The sequence below is a fragment of the Echinops telfairi genome, unplaced genomic scaffold (genome assembly GCF_000313985.2).
Source record: "Echinops telfairi isolate 266 unplaced genomic scaffold, ASM31398v2 ScPeMD7_7;HRSCAF=31, whole genome shotgun sequence".
In the NCBI taxonomy this organism is placed as follows: Eukaryota; Metazoa; Chordata; class Mammalia; order Afrosoricida; family Tenrecidae; genus Echinops; species Echinops telfairi.
The window spans coordinates 21,430,923-21,447,481 of record NW_022103904.1 but is presented as its reverse complement, the minus strand read 5'-3'; the positions used below and the strand labels follow the sequence as shown (position 1 = coordinate 21,447,481).

At 46.7% G+C, this 16,559-nt stretch overlaps 1 protein-coding gene across 1 annotated transcript in view; it reads right to left on the bottom strand.

The window, feature by feature from the left end:
- The window catches only part of ARNT2 (aryl hydrocarbon receptor nuclear translocator 2), a 162,558-nt gene that overhangs the window by 40,359 nt on the left and 105,640 nt on the right, over window positions 1-16,559 (bottom strand). Inside the window, exons 8-10 of the mRNA XM_004708075.2 lie at window positions 8,785-8,861; window positions 7,251-7,385; window positions 4,126-4,200 (exon numbers count right to left, since the gene is read on the bottom strand). Coding sequence (XP_004708132.1) covers window positions 4,126-4,200; window positions 7,251-7,385; window positions 8,785-8,861 — 287 coding nt within the window. The remainder of the gene's footprint in view (window positions 1-4,125; window positions 4,201-7,250; window positions 7,386-8,784; window positions 8,862-16,559) is intronic.

Below are 16,559 nucleotides of genomic sequence, written 5' to 3'. Positions count from 1 at the left end.
GGCTCCCACGGGGTTTTTCACCTCCTAAGGCAGGATATAAAGAAAGGGCATGACCACATTGACAGTGGGGGTTGTGCCCACCTCAAAACGAAGGTTAGAATCCCAAACCTCTAGCCTATAGGTGTAATCCTGTTTGAAAATCCAGATTTGCTTTGTTATGCTAATAGGTCTGTTATCAAGGTGTGCCCTAAACCTAATCACTGCTGTGTCACAAAAAGAGTAGATGAGACCCAGAAGCAGAACACACAGGAAGGTGTTCTGGTGGCACAGTGGTAAAGTGTTGGGCTGCTAACTTGCAAGGTCAGCAGTTCAAAGCCACCAGTCTCTTCCATAAAGAATTACAGTCTCAGAAACCTGCCCTATAGGCTCACTACAGGCCAGAATCAACTTGATGGCCGTGAACTGAGTTGACCTGAAGACAACCTTTCTCTAGAAATGAGAGTCTGAATTTGGACTTCCAGCCTCCTAAAATGTGAGAACATACATTTCTGTTCTTCTGGTACTTCTAAGAACCGTAAGTCAACAGTTTGCACGTCCTTAGGGTCATTCTATTTTCACTATTTCCCAAAATGCAAGCCATCTGCCAGGAGTTAGGACCAATGAAAAGTGCTTCATTAAATCCCACTCAAGTGTCAGACACCAGGCTGCATGGAGGAGAGAATGGTGGGAAGCTCGGTGGCCACAGGAGGTTACATGGTAGCAGAAAGATAGGAAAGGAAAGGACAGGCAGAGAGAAAACAATGGAAAACTAGACTAGCGTAGGAAAGGTAAGGGCTGACAGAAAGGCTGCGGACCTTTCTTCCTCAGGGCAGTCTTAGGACTTGGGTGGTCTCTATGAGATGCCATGAATTGAAAATGGCGGGGTCAGATTTGACATCAACTTGACGGTACCTTTGTACAGGTCGGGGTGGAGCCCAGCCTATGGATCAAGTCACAGCCTAACGATGCCTCCCTGGGGTGTGACTCTTCCAGTAAGAGGGGTACCCAGGGGAACTGGGCCCACTCTTGCTGTTCTTGGTCTTCCTGTTTGCCTGCATTGCTATTTGGCCCTGGTGCTGACAGCCCGCGTGGCCTGTGGACCCTGGGAACTGTGGCGCCCTGCCACGTTTCCATGATCCGTGGATCCTCATGACTCTGCACCCACCAGCCTGTGATCTCCCAGCTTCCAGCTTCACCTTTCTGCTTTATCCACCGGCAGCTGCATGAGGCTCAAGAGGCCCCTGGCTAGCATCAGAGCCATGGACTTGAATCGGACTGGGAGAGGTTGCTTTTTGATATAAAATTCTGTCTTGTGATAGTTCTTTCTACAAACATATTTCAAACCACATTCTACAAAGTTCTTTCTTGTGCATATTTGAGTGCCACTGGTTTTGTTTCCCTAGAAAACCCAGCTGTGTTAGTTCCGGTGGACTAGAGAAACAAATTCATGGACACTCATGTGTATGAGAGAACTTTATATTAAAGAGTAATTGTATATTAAGGAAACACCCCAGCCCAGTCCAGATCAAGCCCTTAAGTCCGATATTACCCCATATGTTGATACCAGTCCATCAGTTCCTCTTTAGACACACACAGTCATGCAATGATGCCGAATGCGGGAAGATCACAGGCCAGTGGGAGGGGAACTCTTGTGGATCCAGTGGTGGTAGAAGCATCTTAACACTGGCGTGGGTCTCCATGTGGCTCCTCCAGCTCCAGGGCTCTAGCATAGCTCCACGTCATCAGGAACGACAAAGCAGAGCGAGCTATTTATCTCTCCAGCACCTCCAAATGAGGTCATCAAGCAACGACCTGATTGACAAACTAAACGCCACCCTTTCTCTCTTAATAGTCTCAAGTTGGCACCAGATTATGCAACCGCCGCACCAGCCTAGCACAAACCCTAAGGACACGAAGGTGCCAGTTATGAGCTTTGAGAGTGACGGGAGAGGGGAAAGCATCGTGGTTGGAGGGAACAGCACATGCAAAGGTCCTGAGGCAGGAAAAGGGACGAGGCCTTGAGAGAACTAGCAAGTGGTCAGCGGGACTGCAAAGCCGTGAACAGAGGAGGATGAGATGGGCAGGGTGGTGGATTCCGGTAGAGGTGGCAGCATGGTAAGGAGCCTGGATTTTTTTCTAGAGGCCCAGGAAAGCCACTGGTGGGTTTCGATGAAAAGGCAGCAAAACATGATTTATGCTTTAAGAAAGGCCTGGCATGGGGCAAGAGTAAAAGCAGGCAGGAGGCTGCTACCATTTCAAAGGGAGAGATGGGAGTGGCCTGGTCAGGTTGGGGGTGGGGAGAAGGCAAGAGAAGGTGGAAGGCATGGGCTGTGGACGCAGTTTGGAGTTGTGACAGGAGGTGTGATGGACCGGAGGTGGGGCGTGAGACTGAGGGAAGCCTGGAAGATGTGTCTCAGTCTCTGGTCTGAGAAACCAGAGGGATGGTGGTGTGAGGGAGGCCCGGGACTGGAAGAAATGGATGTGGGAAGCTGGTGCCTGGAGACAGGCTGATGTGCAGCTCGGAAGACAGTGTGGGCTGTAGCCACCTGACCAGTAGATGTGATCTTGAAGGGGGATGTTACCGAGAGGAAGGAAGGCAGACAGGGCCAGAGCGCTGGGCCCCTATAGCCTGTCCACAGCACCAGGCAGAAGAGGACGAGCTAGCTCAGGTACCCGAGGGAGGGAGCATCCAGAGAGGCGGGAAAGAGCAGCGCTGTGCAGGGAGAAGGGGTCGCCCACCTGCGTGGTGGACAATTGATGTGTGGGGGCCTTTTATACAGACCTCACACTGCCTTCACACAGAATTCAGCTGCGGGGCAGGTCCATGCCCAAACAGGAGGCAAGCAGAATGCCAGGCACTGAAGGGCTAGACAGGATTCTCTCTTAAAAAGGGACTCAAAAGAGCCAGGGTCCTTTCCCTTCTGCAATGTCCTCCCCACGTCCTTCCAAGGCCGTAGTGAGACATTAGAAGTGTGCGCTCTCTCAGGACAGCTCCCCTGGCCTCCCATGACAAACCAGTTGCCACTGAGCTGATTCCATCTCCTGGTGACGCCGTAGCAGCGGAGGGTTAGCCATGGCTGCAGCTCACCAGGCCTTTCTTCCAAGAGGTTATCAGCCCCGTGCATGAACTGTTGGCACCACTCACAGTCTTGGGCTCAGGAAGGGGCAAGACCGCCATGGGAATCCTGGTTCTGCCACTCATTCACCGCGTGGCCTCAGAGGATAGCTACTTCACAAGGCCTTACTCTGCTCACCTGCAAAACAAGGACAACGTTCCTCTCCTGCTGCGATTGTTGTGTGGCCCTAAAGCAGAGGTGCGTACAAGTGTTCACCAGATTGCCTGATGCCTCGTAGGTGTTTTAAGAAGTAGCAGCTAACAGCAGGGTTGCTCCCAGGAGCCTGCCTATGTTCCAATCTCGCCCTAACCGCCCTCCGTCCAAAGCCTCACCAAGCGATCTCCCATTTTAATTCCCACGGCCCCTGCCAAATCTCTGACACTATCAGCTCTGATCTGGACAAGCTTAGCAGCCTCCGGACTTGCCTGTGCTTCCGGCAATCCTCCACATCTGTTCATTCAGCACACTTATTATTAAAAAAATCATTACTTAAAATTCTTAAAGAAACCCTCATGCACCCTAAATGACTCAGGAGAGACGTTCAATTCCTTGGCATGGCGTGCGCGGTCCTTCTCAACTTGGTCTTTAAAACAAACAAACAAGCAAACAAACCATTGTGTGCCTCCTTCCTGTAAGTCAGCCAGCGCCACTCCAAGCCATAAGGAACTGCTTACAGTTCTCCCAAGAGTCCGTCTCTGGATGCTGTCCCCTGCCGTCTCGAATGTTCTCAGTTCTCGTATTGGAAAGACAAGGCTTATCCCGCATGACCATTCGAATTGCCCCTGGCTCCTCCTCACAGAGGAAGACTCTGTGCCCACTGGGGCGTTTTCGCCATGACAGCTGTCTGCCTTTACTTCTCGATGGTGTTCTGTCTGCCCCACTTGGCTGTGAGCGCCTGCATAGCAGAGGACATGACCACTGCCTTAGATTGGACCCTGTAGCCTGCCTGGCACACAAGAGCCCCTGATGCCCTGCCAGGCACACGCACATGTTATCACACTTCTACATCAGTGAGGGGTGTTGGCAGTACCTGCTGGAAACTCTCACGCAGATGGCTCTGATCCTCCGGGTGGCAGAATTCCAAAATGTCCTTTCCCAGAAGGTCCTAGATAAAACAGACATGCTTTAATCATCTCCAGGCCCACTTCTCAACACGAGCCGACTCACTTTTCGACCGCAGTGCTCTTTTGCATCTTCTCCCACTCATCTCCCTGCATTTGCCCCACGACAGTGGTCAACAAAGGCAGATGTCCGCTTCCCTGTGGAGCCATCTCGGAGCTGGCCTCCTGGTATCCACGCTCCGTGTGCTCAATACTGAGTTCTAATTCTGCTGAAGCGCCGCACCTGCAGCTTCAGAATGCAACTTTCTATTTGTTTGCTGTGGAGACACACACTGTAATAACTGTATTCCAATAACACAAAACGAAAGCAACACAATGGCATGAGGGCCCATGTGTTGCTTATGAAAACTGGAACTGCCTCAATGTGGAAGCTGTGGCTACAGAAATGCTGTTATCCTAAAATAACTGTCCTTATGAAAAGACTGTTTACTATGGATCTTCACCAGCCTCTGCTTTATTCAAAAGACCCGGCATGAACCCCAAACAAAGTACGTTCTACAGCAAAATGGACTTGAATAAGATACATCGTCAAAAGGTAACTCTAAATGTGTCATAGGAAGTTGCCCAATTGGAGGTGGCTTAAACAGCAAAAGATGGAAAACCTCACCGAACAGAATCCACGTAAACAAATGGCCCCGGGAAGAGCTGATGCTGGCCGTGGAGGGAAGCCTACCTACAGGTCAACAGGTGTCCAGGTGACACAGGAGATGCCAGAGGAAAACTGGATCTGGCAGGAAACATCTGCCCTTGGGAGTTCTGACAGCTGAGGCTGTGTGATATGTTTTGCGACTGGAGACAGTGCGGCCTCCTACTCTGTCCCTTTCTTGTCTGTAACGTGCGTGTCTCTAAAGACGAAAATAGACTGGATGGAACCCGATAACTGAACAGAAATGTGGAAATAGATGAACGGTTCCAACGACTTCTGGCTTGGACTCTTTCTAGCTCTAAAACATGCATGCAGGTAAAATACTCATGTTAATATATCCCAAATTTTGCTCCATAGTCTTTTTAACTCACGGCTATCTGGTCAATGCAGACTCCTAGTGACCCTACAGGACAGTCGAACTGAGATTCCAAGACTGAAACTGGTTACAGGGAGTAAAACCCCGTCTTTTCCCCAAGGAGATACTAGTGCTTTCGAACTGCGAACCTTGAGGATCGTAGCCCAATGCTTACCCACTATGCCACTTTTTATTTGAAAGAAATTTAAGTCTACAAAAAAGTTGAAATAGCAGTGCAACAAAGATCTCTATACCCTTTAATTAGATTCAACAACTCAATATTTTACCCTATTTGCTCCCCCCTTTCAGATACATGCATGCAAATATGTGAAAATAAACTATATGTATGCATGTGTATATGTATATATATGTATGTAATTTCTTGACGAATCATTTGAAAGTAACTTAGAGATACATGACACTTCTCCTCTAAGTACTTTAATATGTATATGCCCTATAAAAATGACATTATCTTATAAAACCTCAATATGCCACTATTACATTATCACACCGAAAGGGTCAGTAATGCTTAAAATCAACCAATATTCATTCCAGCCATCTTGACTCTTCCTCAATACCCTCCCAAGCATCTTTTATAGCTAATTCTGCCTTCAGGCCCCAAACCCAATGAAAACTCATGACATATTGTTGTTTTCTGTCTCTGCATTTGCAAGAATCTCTCCTGCTTTATGGTGTTTCTCATCCTACTAAAATTTTTAAGCAAAGATCTGAAACAATGACGCTGTTGAAATGGGTTTTGAGAAACATGGGGCTGGACAAAGTTAAGCGGGCAGTTTTACGGCAAGACTTCTCAGGACTGTGCGTGGTGATGTGGCTTGCAAGCCTCCCAAAAGGAGATATGGTGTGAGCGTATAAAACAACAGACTTACACTGTTAGTACCAAAAAACAAAGTTTTATTGACAGATAAAAAGTTCTGTGGAATGAGAAGACGCACACATCCTTAGGCAAGATACTGTCTTGCGTCCACAACTGCAGGGAGGAATGCGCTTTCATGAAGCGGAGCAAACTCAGGACTGGAGACGCAGGGTGGGGGTCACAGCCAACAGTTACAAGAACTTCGTGAAATGACAAGCTTTCTCCACGTTAATCTTTAGCATTCATGCCTAATCTCTAAGAACAGGTTTGACTGAGACACGCTTTTAACACCAGGATACCTGTTGGCTACAGTCACAGATGGTTCCCTTTGAGCTTTGTCTGGTACATCATGATTAGGGATGATTTGAGGTACAGGTGTATGTCTGCCTCTTCCCTTACCTTAAGGTAATCGGCTGACGACTAAATTACAGGTTTACAGAGAGTCGGCAGAAGCCGGAGTAGATGGTGTACCTGAGTGGAAAAGGTGTGTGATGAAGGGTGGCCTACTTTAGGGTTACTTTGAGTAAAAGCAAAGTAAAGGTTTACTTTATTTAGGGTGCAGAGTCCTGAGACAGTTACAAGCTTTGTTTTAATCTTATTTATTTCCATGCTATTTCTTAATCTTAATCTCTGGGGACATGCTTGAGTAAGGCATTCTGTTGTGACCAAGCAGAGTAAGTATCCTTAATGGATATTTTTAACAAAGGTCTTCCTCTAAGCCAGAATCCTGACGCTTCGATTTGTGCTCCAGCAGGGAACTTGGAAGAGGAGGCTGCATGCGTCTTCAGACGAGTAGACAGGACGGCCTCGCTTTCATTCAGAACAGACCGCTCATCTAGGTCTGACGTCACCCTACTTCCGTTACACCAGTAGCTCAGTTTTATGCCCACAGATGCAGTATTTTTCAAAGGGGATCAGAGAGTTCCCTTTTTAGTGAAAAGTCAGCTATGAACCAGAGTGGTTAGGTAAAGAAAGATTGAAGACCCAAGTGTACGTCGTGTCGTTGCCTCTAATGTTCTGTTTGGGGACCTGGAAGGAAATCTCTTCCTCAAGCCAGGACACGTAGATCTTAAGCTTCGAATCTAGTACCGATGGGATGAACCGGGTTAGTGGAAAGTTAAGTCTGTAACTGTCATGAGCTCAAAACTCTACCCACCTGAGGTTGGTAGCCAATCACACTGATGCATCTTGGGTCCACAAACGTGATGATGCCATCAGAGTTGTGCCGGGATAAGAACTCCGTGGGCACTGACATCCCATTCATGTCCATGCACACAGGAGAGCTGGTCACCTGGGATGAGGAAAATCCAGTTAGGATGGTGTTGATAGAGACAGGGAGGGAGGGTGGGAGCTGGCAGCTGAGGCAGAGAATGGGAGAAATCTGCATGGGTTTCATCTCTCAGACCCTTGAGTGCAGTTAGTCCAATGAGTCCTTTATCAATGGTGAGCTTCAATCTCCTTATTGGTCACTGGGAATGATGGAACATGTAATCTCCTAGCGTGGATGTGAGATTCGAAGGAGATTCTGCACGTAAAAACCTGGGTCGAGTGTCCGGCATATAACATGCTCAAGAAATAGGAATTTGTTTGCTTAAGAAAATGTAAATTGTCTTTCACCTTCCTTTTATTAAGAACAGCAAATTAGTCTAAGGAATTACTCAAAATATTTAGAAAGTGTATGCTGAGTTTATTTCAGTATCCAGGAGAGATGAATAGCCAATGTTTATGATATGTGAATGAAGTTGCTTATTCATTTGTCTGCCAGTGGCAAAACCGAGGAAACCAGGGACCTTGAGAGAATGCTGTCTACCATATTTCTACTCATCAGTATGGGGCAAACTCTCAATTCCATAAGGACAATGAACCACCCAGCTGACGGAGTGGCTATTGTAGGTGCTAATCTCTGTGCCAGGAGCTTAATTTACACAATCTCTCTTCATCACACTCAGTTTCGACAAGATATACAAGACCTAATCACTGCTAAGGAGCCGGCAGCTTAATGGAGGACCAGGCAGACACTCAAGAAACCATAAGCAGTGGGGGGAAGGTAACTTGTGTGACCTGCATGCTGTTGGCATAAGGACAAGGGAATGATTCATTTAGACCAAGGGAACTAGGGGAGTCATTTTAGGTCGATTTTGAAAGATGAGTGGACAGGAAGGAAAGCGGGGAAGGGGGAATTTTGAAAGGAGAGGAAGAAGGGGAAAAGAAAATACCAGGCGGGAGAAACAGCCTGTGGATACCCACAGACGGGGGAAGTTGCACAGTGGCTTTATGGGAAAGGAAATGGTTTGACAGGGGACTAGGTGGAAGGGATGGAGAAGGGAAGGGGACAGGGCTGCTGGATGGCCTCACGATGAGCTTGGACCTAAGACCGTGAAGAAACATTTAAGGTGATTAAACAGGGCCACGATGAACACAGAACCCCGCTTTGTAGTTATTGGCCCAAGTGTGGAGAATGGAAAAATCCAACCCCCCACGATGCCACAAGAACCCTGCTGCTTATGACTCAGAGTTCTCTACTTTTCTCCCAGATTGAGCTTCATCCTGGTCTCAGCATGAGACGAGGAAGCCCAACCAATACTGAGGTCACCGAGATCAGAACAGGCGGTCAGACCGACAGGCTCTTGCTCCGTGTCCTCATAAGACCTCTTTGGAGATTAACAAAAAGGCTGTGAGTTTGTTCTTACCTGGAGTCTACCAATTGCCACCAGGCAATATTTACTGCCTTGTCCCACATCAGCATCTTCTTCAGGTATGGTCATTCCTAAAATGAAGAATTCCCAACATGAACGGAAAGGGGGCCAAAGGATTTGAGGTTTTCTTTATGTAATTGAAAACAGAGATCCGTCTTTGACTACTAGTGATTGGAAAGCTAGCCAATAAAGTAACGGCCCCACCCTCATTTCCTGCTCCTCTCTGCATGTCATCGGACAATTTCATGGTATATTATCCTCTGCATCAGTGGATGATTAAGGAAGATGCAATGCAAATTACTCATCTTTACATTTACCCAATTTGCCCCAACAATTAGCTGTGAAGGGCCCTTTTGGGTAAGGAGCCTATGTGGTCATGGCATGTGGTATAAACAAGTAGAAAGTGTTTGCTGCCAAAGAATGAAACAAAGGCGACCAGAGGAAAGATAAAGACACAGAATCAAATGTAAAACCCAGCACAGTTGAAGTTATTACATCGTTAGGTGATGGAATACAGGCAACCAGCGCTTCCCTCGGAGGCTACAGTGAAACGTAGTTTAAAGGCTGCAAAGGAGATACCGGTGATGGTGAAGCTCATTAGAAACGAAGGTCCCCCATAGGGGAAGACCTGATGAAAACCAGCCTGATGGTTCACTGGTCGGAAAGAGCCTGTTGTTGGCTCAGTAAAAGCCTGACATCTGGGGTCCCTCTTAACGGTTCTTGAGCAGCTGTGGCAGGTTGGAGGTACTTTATGAAACCAGCATTTTAGTTTGTTATCTCCTAAGCAGCTACTGTTGCTAACAAGAAAATAGAAAGCTCTTAACATAAACATTTCCAAACCAGGTCTGACCTGAGATCCCCATGAGAAAGTCACACAAGGATGTGAAACCCCATCCCGCTAGACTCTGAATCCATCACCACTGAGTTGGTTCTGACACACTGCAACCCTACAGGGCAGACCAGAGCGGCCCAGGGGGGTTCTAAAGCTCCAGTCTCTAAGGAAGCAGACTGCCACCTCCTTCTCCCCCAAAGAGAGTGGCTGGTGGGTGCAAACCACCGACCTGAAGTTAGCAGCCAGGTGCTGTATGACTGTGCACCACGGCTCCTGGCGCCGACCTGGAGGGTGTGTAAAACATGGCTGTGTCCTAAGAATCAGAACCGTCACTCCTTCCTCACCCCAAGTACATCTTCACACACATCCTTCCCCTCTTCTGCCTATCCCTTCCCTATCCACTTACTGTACATAACACATTTCCCTCGTTTCTGGCTGGTCCTGACCGTATTGCCTTTGCACAAATGAGCAAACACCAGTCCATTGGTTCATCTATAAAGGGCAGCAGACTGGATGCACTCTTGGGTTCCAGCTACTTCCCTTAACTCCTTATCCATTCAGAGAGCTCGTCTTCATTCTTTTTAGAATCACTCATAAGCACTGTCTTGTGTGGCTGTACCAGGGCTTATTCCACCACTCCCCTATGTATCCAGATGTTTCCAATGCTCTGCAGGTACAAACAACGCTGCAATTAATAACCCATGGACGTGTGTGCCATACGTACATAAATATGTATTTCATCCACATCCAGGGTTGACCCTACAAGTGGGATGATTGGGCTGAAAGTAGGTGCATACACGGTTTTGCTAGACTTTGCCAATTTCCCTCTCAAAGGATTGTACCAATTTGCATGTCCACCAGCCATGCAGGAGAGGGACCATTTACCTACCTGGCCAATAGAATGTGCTGTCACATTAAAATTGCCAGTCTGACAGGTGAGAAATGACATCTCAGTGTTGTCTTAATTTGCATTTGTTTAACGATGAGAGTCTGAATGCTATTTCATATATTTAAAGGCCATTTTAATCAAAATTTGCTTTTAGTGAATTGTCCTGATCCATTCCCCGTTTTTCAACTGGACCTTTAGTTCGTTTGTTTAGGAGCTTTTATGTGGTAGAGACATTAGACTTCTGTGACCCATGTTGTAAATATGTCCTCTTGGTTGACTTTGCTTATGAGGGTTTTTTTTTTTGAGGGGGGTCATGCAAATATGTAAGTGATTAGCCTTTTCCTTGCACTGTGTCTGGACCTGGAGTCATAGATGGACAGTCTGACCCACCAGCAAGGTTAAAGGAGCATCAACATGATTTCCTCGGACACTTCTATAATTTCACTTTTTTTTTTTTGCATCCAGATTCCATATTCATCTCCAGTTATTCTTTCAAAAGGCACATGTATGGATCTAATTAGAGGTACTACAGGTCTAGCTGTGGCCCCGCCAACATTTATTCAAGACCCCACCTCCACTACAGTGATTTGCAATGCTACCTTTATCCTGTACTACCTTTCCATATGGATTTGAATCTTGTGGTGGTTCCACAACTTCATGTCAACTTGACAAATAAGAACGAAGGGGTGGAGTCTAGCCTGTCAATCAGGTTCCACCCTGGTGATCCCTTCTTGTGGGCGTGGCCTTCTCATGAGGATTCTGGGACTTCCTCTTTTCCTCCTTGGAGACAGGACACACTGTTCCTCTGCTTCACATTCCTGTTGACAAACCACCTGGAGCCACGCTGATGGCAGCCAGAGCCCTGGAGATGCCTCCACTGCCATTGGACCCACAGGACTTTCCACCCGCTGGCCTGGACTCTTCCTGCATGTGGCAGCATTGTATGTGCTGCATGAGTCTGAAGAGGAATTGGATTTATAGGCTAACATTGGATTTATAGGCTAATATTGACTTTATGGACGATCTGGACTGGCTGGGATAGTTTATCGATATAAAGTTATTTCTTACATATATATGAGTGTCTCTGGATTTGTTTCTTTAGTCAATCTGGACTGACACATGTCTAAACTGGACACTATGTGATTCCACCAACTTATTTATCTATTCAAGCACCATTCCCTACTATTTTATTAATAAAGGCTTTATTGTGCATTTTAGTGTCTAGTAGAGGCATTCTGACTTGAAGTGCTTCATTTTCAAAAATGTCCTCAGGTATTCTTGCCTATTTATTTTCCCATACATTTTAAAATTATAAAACCCATTTAAATCTGTAACAAAGCTTGCTGGCATTTTTATTGGGATTGTACTGAATTTCAAAATTAACCTTGAAAGAAACACATATCTCAACATCTTCACCATGTTGAGTTGTCCTCTCAAAGAACAGAGCATGGTCTCCCAGCTTTTACACGGAGGTAGCCCAAAAAACTCCAATGCTCATTTGGCTTTTTTGATGTGTGGGGGGATAGTGCATTTGCACAGGTCAGACTGTTAATCAAGCTTTCTATTTGAGGCTGTGAAAAGAATGGGTTACAGTGTGCAACAAAGAAAGCCTGACTCAAGCAGATGAAGGGCTGGTCTTGCCACCACGCCAATGCACCTGCTCACACAGTCATCTCAGTGCACCAGTTTTGGGCAACAAAACAGCATGCCTCCCTTGCCACACACACCTTACTCACCTGATCTCGCCCAGTGAGACTTCTTTTTTTTTCCATGAATGAAGAGGAACATGAAAGGACAGCGATTTGACAGTGTAGAAGAGAAGGAAAAAATGGGGGGGGGGGTTTGAGGTAGTTAAGGCTTATTATACCAACCTGGCCCATAAGCACAGGTGGGATTAATTGAAGGGTGGAGAGATAAATGGCTCGGTGAGCATCGTCTTTCTAGTTCTCAGGTCTCTTGCTTTCTGATGGTTGGACCAGGGTGCAGCTGCCTTAGCCAGTTCCCTGCTTCAGCTTGCAAGGCTCACTTCCTGCAAGATATCCCTGAGGAGAAGCCACATGGACCTACCCCGATGCAGCTGTAGGTGCTGGAGCAGCCGTGTGGAGACCCCTGCCAGCACTGAGATGTTTACACGTTCACTGATTCAACTTTCCTCCTGCAGTCGGCATCATTGTGTCTGTTTTGTGAGATGGAGGAGGACTTTGTGGATGGTGTTGGACATATGGGCTAATGTTGGACTTGTGGGCTTGGGCAGCACTGGGTTGGGATGCTTTCATATACACTTACCCTTTCTATAAAACTCACTCTTATACATGTTTCTGTGGATTTCTTTCCCTAGTTTACCCAGACTAACACAGGGGTACTGTCAGCCATCCAAACAGATGAGTTTGAAACATGTTTCCAAGAATGGAATCTCAGATTTGACAAATGTATTAAATGTAATGGAGAGTACTTTGAAGGGGATAAAAAAATTAAATACATAGCTTTGTGGGGGGGGATTCCAGAGGGGTTTCTGGGGGGTTGGGGGGTGCCCCCTTGTATGTCTTTGCAACGTACACTGAGATTTCCTTTTGTAGGTTTGCACACTAGTTAAAATTGCTCCTGTTTGGTCTTCTTGGTTGCTATTGTAAGTTGAAATTTCTCTATCCCATTGTTCTCTAGGCTGTTCTGTGCTGCTTCGTGGAGTTCTTCTGTTGTGCGAGTTGGTTTTATCATTGATCCTTTGGGGTTTTCCAGGCAGACTATCATGTCATCTGAAACTAGGAATAGTTTATCTTCTTCTTTACAGATGTTTGAGCGTGTGCATGCGTATAACTGATTTCTCTTCAATTCCACTAGCTAATAGCTCTGCTACAACAAGGGAGGGAAGCATCCTTCCCTTGATCTTAAAGGAAAAGCTGTGAATCTTCTCCACTGAATAAGACACTCTATTGTTAGCTTAGAGATTTTTCTGAAAACATTTTTGCAAATCGTTTTAATATCTTGCCTATTAATAGATAACTAGACTCTGCCAGCCCTCTCCTCCTACAGATAATCTGCTACATTAGGTTATCATGGCTGAAGTACACATGTATGGAGAACATCTGGCTCACACAGGTAGGTAGTTAGAAGGGAGAAGCTTTCTTAGATAATGGTAGATAGTCTTCTTTGGTCTTACTCCGAAACATGACAAGTGGTAGTCTTGTAAAGGGTGACTGCAGTTGGAACTCTGAAACTATCGGAGGTGGTTTCAAAAAAAGTCAAGGGAAAAATGGAATGAAAAGATCATGGAAGCCCACTCATATGCTATAGGTTGATTTTTGCCCCAGCCCCCAATATAGTCGTATGTTTAAGTCTAATTTCTAGTACCTATGAATGTGACCTTATCTAGAAACATAATCGGTTAACATGTAATCAAATGGGAGTAGGTTGGGTCCCAGTCCAGTATGACTGGGTTTTCAGAAAAAGAAGAGAAGAAACAGACACGCAGAAGCAAGTTGTCCAGGTGAAGATGGAGGTGGGAAGTGGTGGAAACTCACTGCTATAAGCTAAGCAACACCAAGAATTGTGGGCTGTCAGCAAAAGCCAGGAGCAGGGCAAGGCTGAGAACCATCAGAGGAACCAGCACTGCCTACATCCCGATTTCAGCTCTCTAGCCTCCGGAACTCAAAGGCAATACGTTTCTGCTGTTTTAAGCCACTTCGTTTGTAGTGCATTTTGTGACAGCCCTAGGAGACTCTTTGTTGCCGTGTATTTTATACTCCGTTTTACTAGACAGATGGGTCTACCGAACATATCACATCTCAGGCATCTGGGAAAGAATGGTTCACCAAATTATGCAGATCTCCTAAAAGTGGACACAGCACATTATATAATACCCCCCCAAAATCACACTTGTTACTATCGTGATCCACTTCATCCGAAATATCACAGGGAGTTGTTCATCACGCTCGTGGTGGTGGGTAAATGTGGTCCAAATTCTGATTTCCATTTGAAAGCTGGAATTTTATCATTGGCAATCTTCATTGCCATCAGTTTCCTTCAAGTGATGAATACACTCTCTCACTGCCATGGAGTCGATGCTGGCTCCGAGTGGCCCTGTGGGACAGGGTAGCATGGTCCTCTGAGGGTCTGAGACCGTGGCCATTTACTGGGAGTAGAAAGCCCAGTCTTCCCCCCATGGCGCGGCTGAGCCCGACTGAGGACCTCTCGCTGCCGCCCAGTGCATAACACTCCAGCACCGGCCCCACGGAGGCGATAGGCCCACTTTATTTATTTTTGTGAGAATTTCTGCAGGTATACCGAGTTTCAATGCCCATAGTTTTCCTGCTAGCAGGCCAAAGGCTAGCACCTGAGAAAAGGGTTTTGTTTAGCTCGCAGCTCCGTCACACAAGTGCTTCCCCTTGAGGGTGACCACCTGCTCTGGTGGGAGGAAGGGCTGGCGGCAAATGTGTCATTTCAGAGTCCACTAAACGTAACACGACTGGACAAACCCACCCGAGTAACAGAACGGTAGGAAAAAACACATATAGCGAATAGACTATTAATCATAATATGTAAGAATAACCAGGGTTCGTGGGGGAAGGGCAAAAGGGGAGCTGAGATCAACGAGTTCCAGAAGAAAGAAAATGCTCGGAAGCTGACTGTGGCAGCAATTGTACGACTCTGCTCGAACTATCTGAATGGCGGGATGTTATGAACTCCCAATAAAATGATGAATGAAAAATAAATACATAAATGTACTTTTTACTCCTTCATCGAGGACATGCGTACAACTAGCCTTTTAGAGTTCAGATGTTTTTATCCCAAGTGCGCTGATGAAGAATGTAATGGATTCTATAACCGTTTGTGGCCACTGCCCTGCATCCTGCTAAGGTGCCAGCAGTTCAGACGCACCAACATCCCTGGGCCACTTCTGTACACATGCTGGCCTGGTGAAAGGGCAGATCAGACCTCAGCGTCCTAATCAAAGCAGCTCGGGCTTTGTAAGCCCTGGAAACGACCCCAGGGACTCCAGGTGCCGAAGCCCTGGAAGCATTGGGGATCTCAGGGCTGCTGGCCCTCGGGGGAGCCCTGACGGCACAGCGGGTTATGTGTTGGGCTGCTAGCCACAGGCTGAGCAGTGCCAAACCAGCTGCCACTCTGCAGAGGAGAGACGAGGCTGCTTACTCTGCAAAGAGTTTGTCTCGGAAACTCACAGCGACAGTGAGTTTGGTCTTCTGGTTTGTTCCCTCAGGTTCCTCTCCGTACTACTTCCACTTCTAATTTGACATTAATGAGACCCCAAACTGCGTCTCCAGTCTAAAATGTCATCCCGAGTCCAGACCTTGATGGAGCTTGCTCACTGCAATTATTTACCTCGGCCTCAAAGATCCTCCACACTCAGTTTCATCAACATCCTTTCTCCAAACCCCTTCCTCTTTCTCTTCTCCTGTGATAAAAACTCTCAGCGAGGACTCTTTATTCAGTTCTCCTCCATCTGTGCTAAGGAGGTGCCGTGGTGGTGTAGTGGGTTATGAGTTGGGCTGCTGACCCTGAGGTTGCCAGGTCGAAACCACCAGCTGTTCCGAGAGAGAAAGATGAGGCTTTCTACTTCTGTAAGAGTTAGTCTTGGGCACTCACAGGGGCGGTGCTACCCTGTCCTCTAGCGGCTGTGTGAGTCAGAATCAACGTGATTTTGTGGTTGGGTCCATGCTGAAAGAAGCTGTCTTGTTCCACGTTTCAATGTGCCCTTGACAAGCTATCTTGAAGGGCACATGGTTAAAAATGAACATGGACATTATTTCCTGTTCGTTATTTTTATTCTTTTTAAATGTTTACTTGTGTTTTATTGACTGTGTGGATCCTAACAAACCATGGATAGCACTGAGGAGGATGAAAATTCCAGAACACTTCATTGGACACAGACCCAGAGGCATTATTTGAACGGAACAAGGTTTACGTATAGCAAGGTTTAAATCAGGAAAGGTGTGCACCAGAGCTGCATCCTCTCACCCTGCTGGTTCAATCTGTACGCTTAGCAGATCACCACAGAAGCTGGATCATAGGAAGAAGAACGCGGCTCCAGGA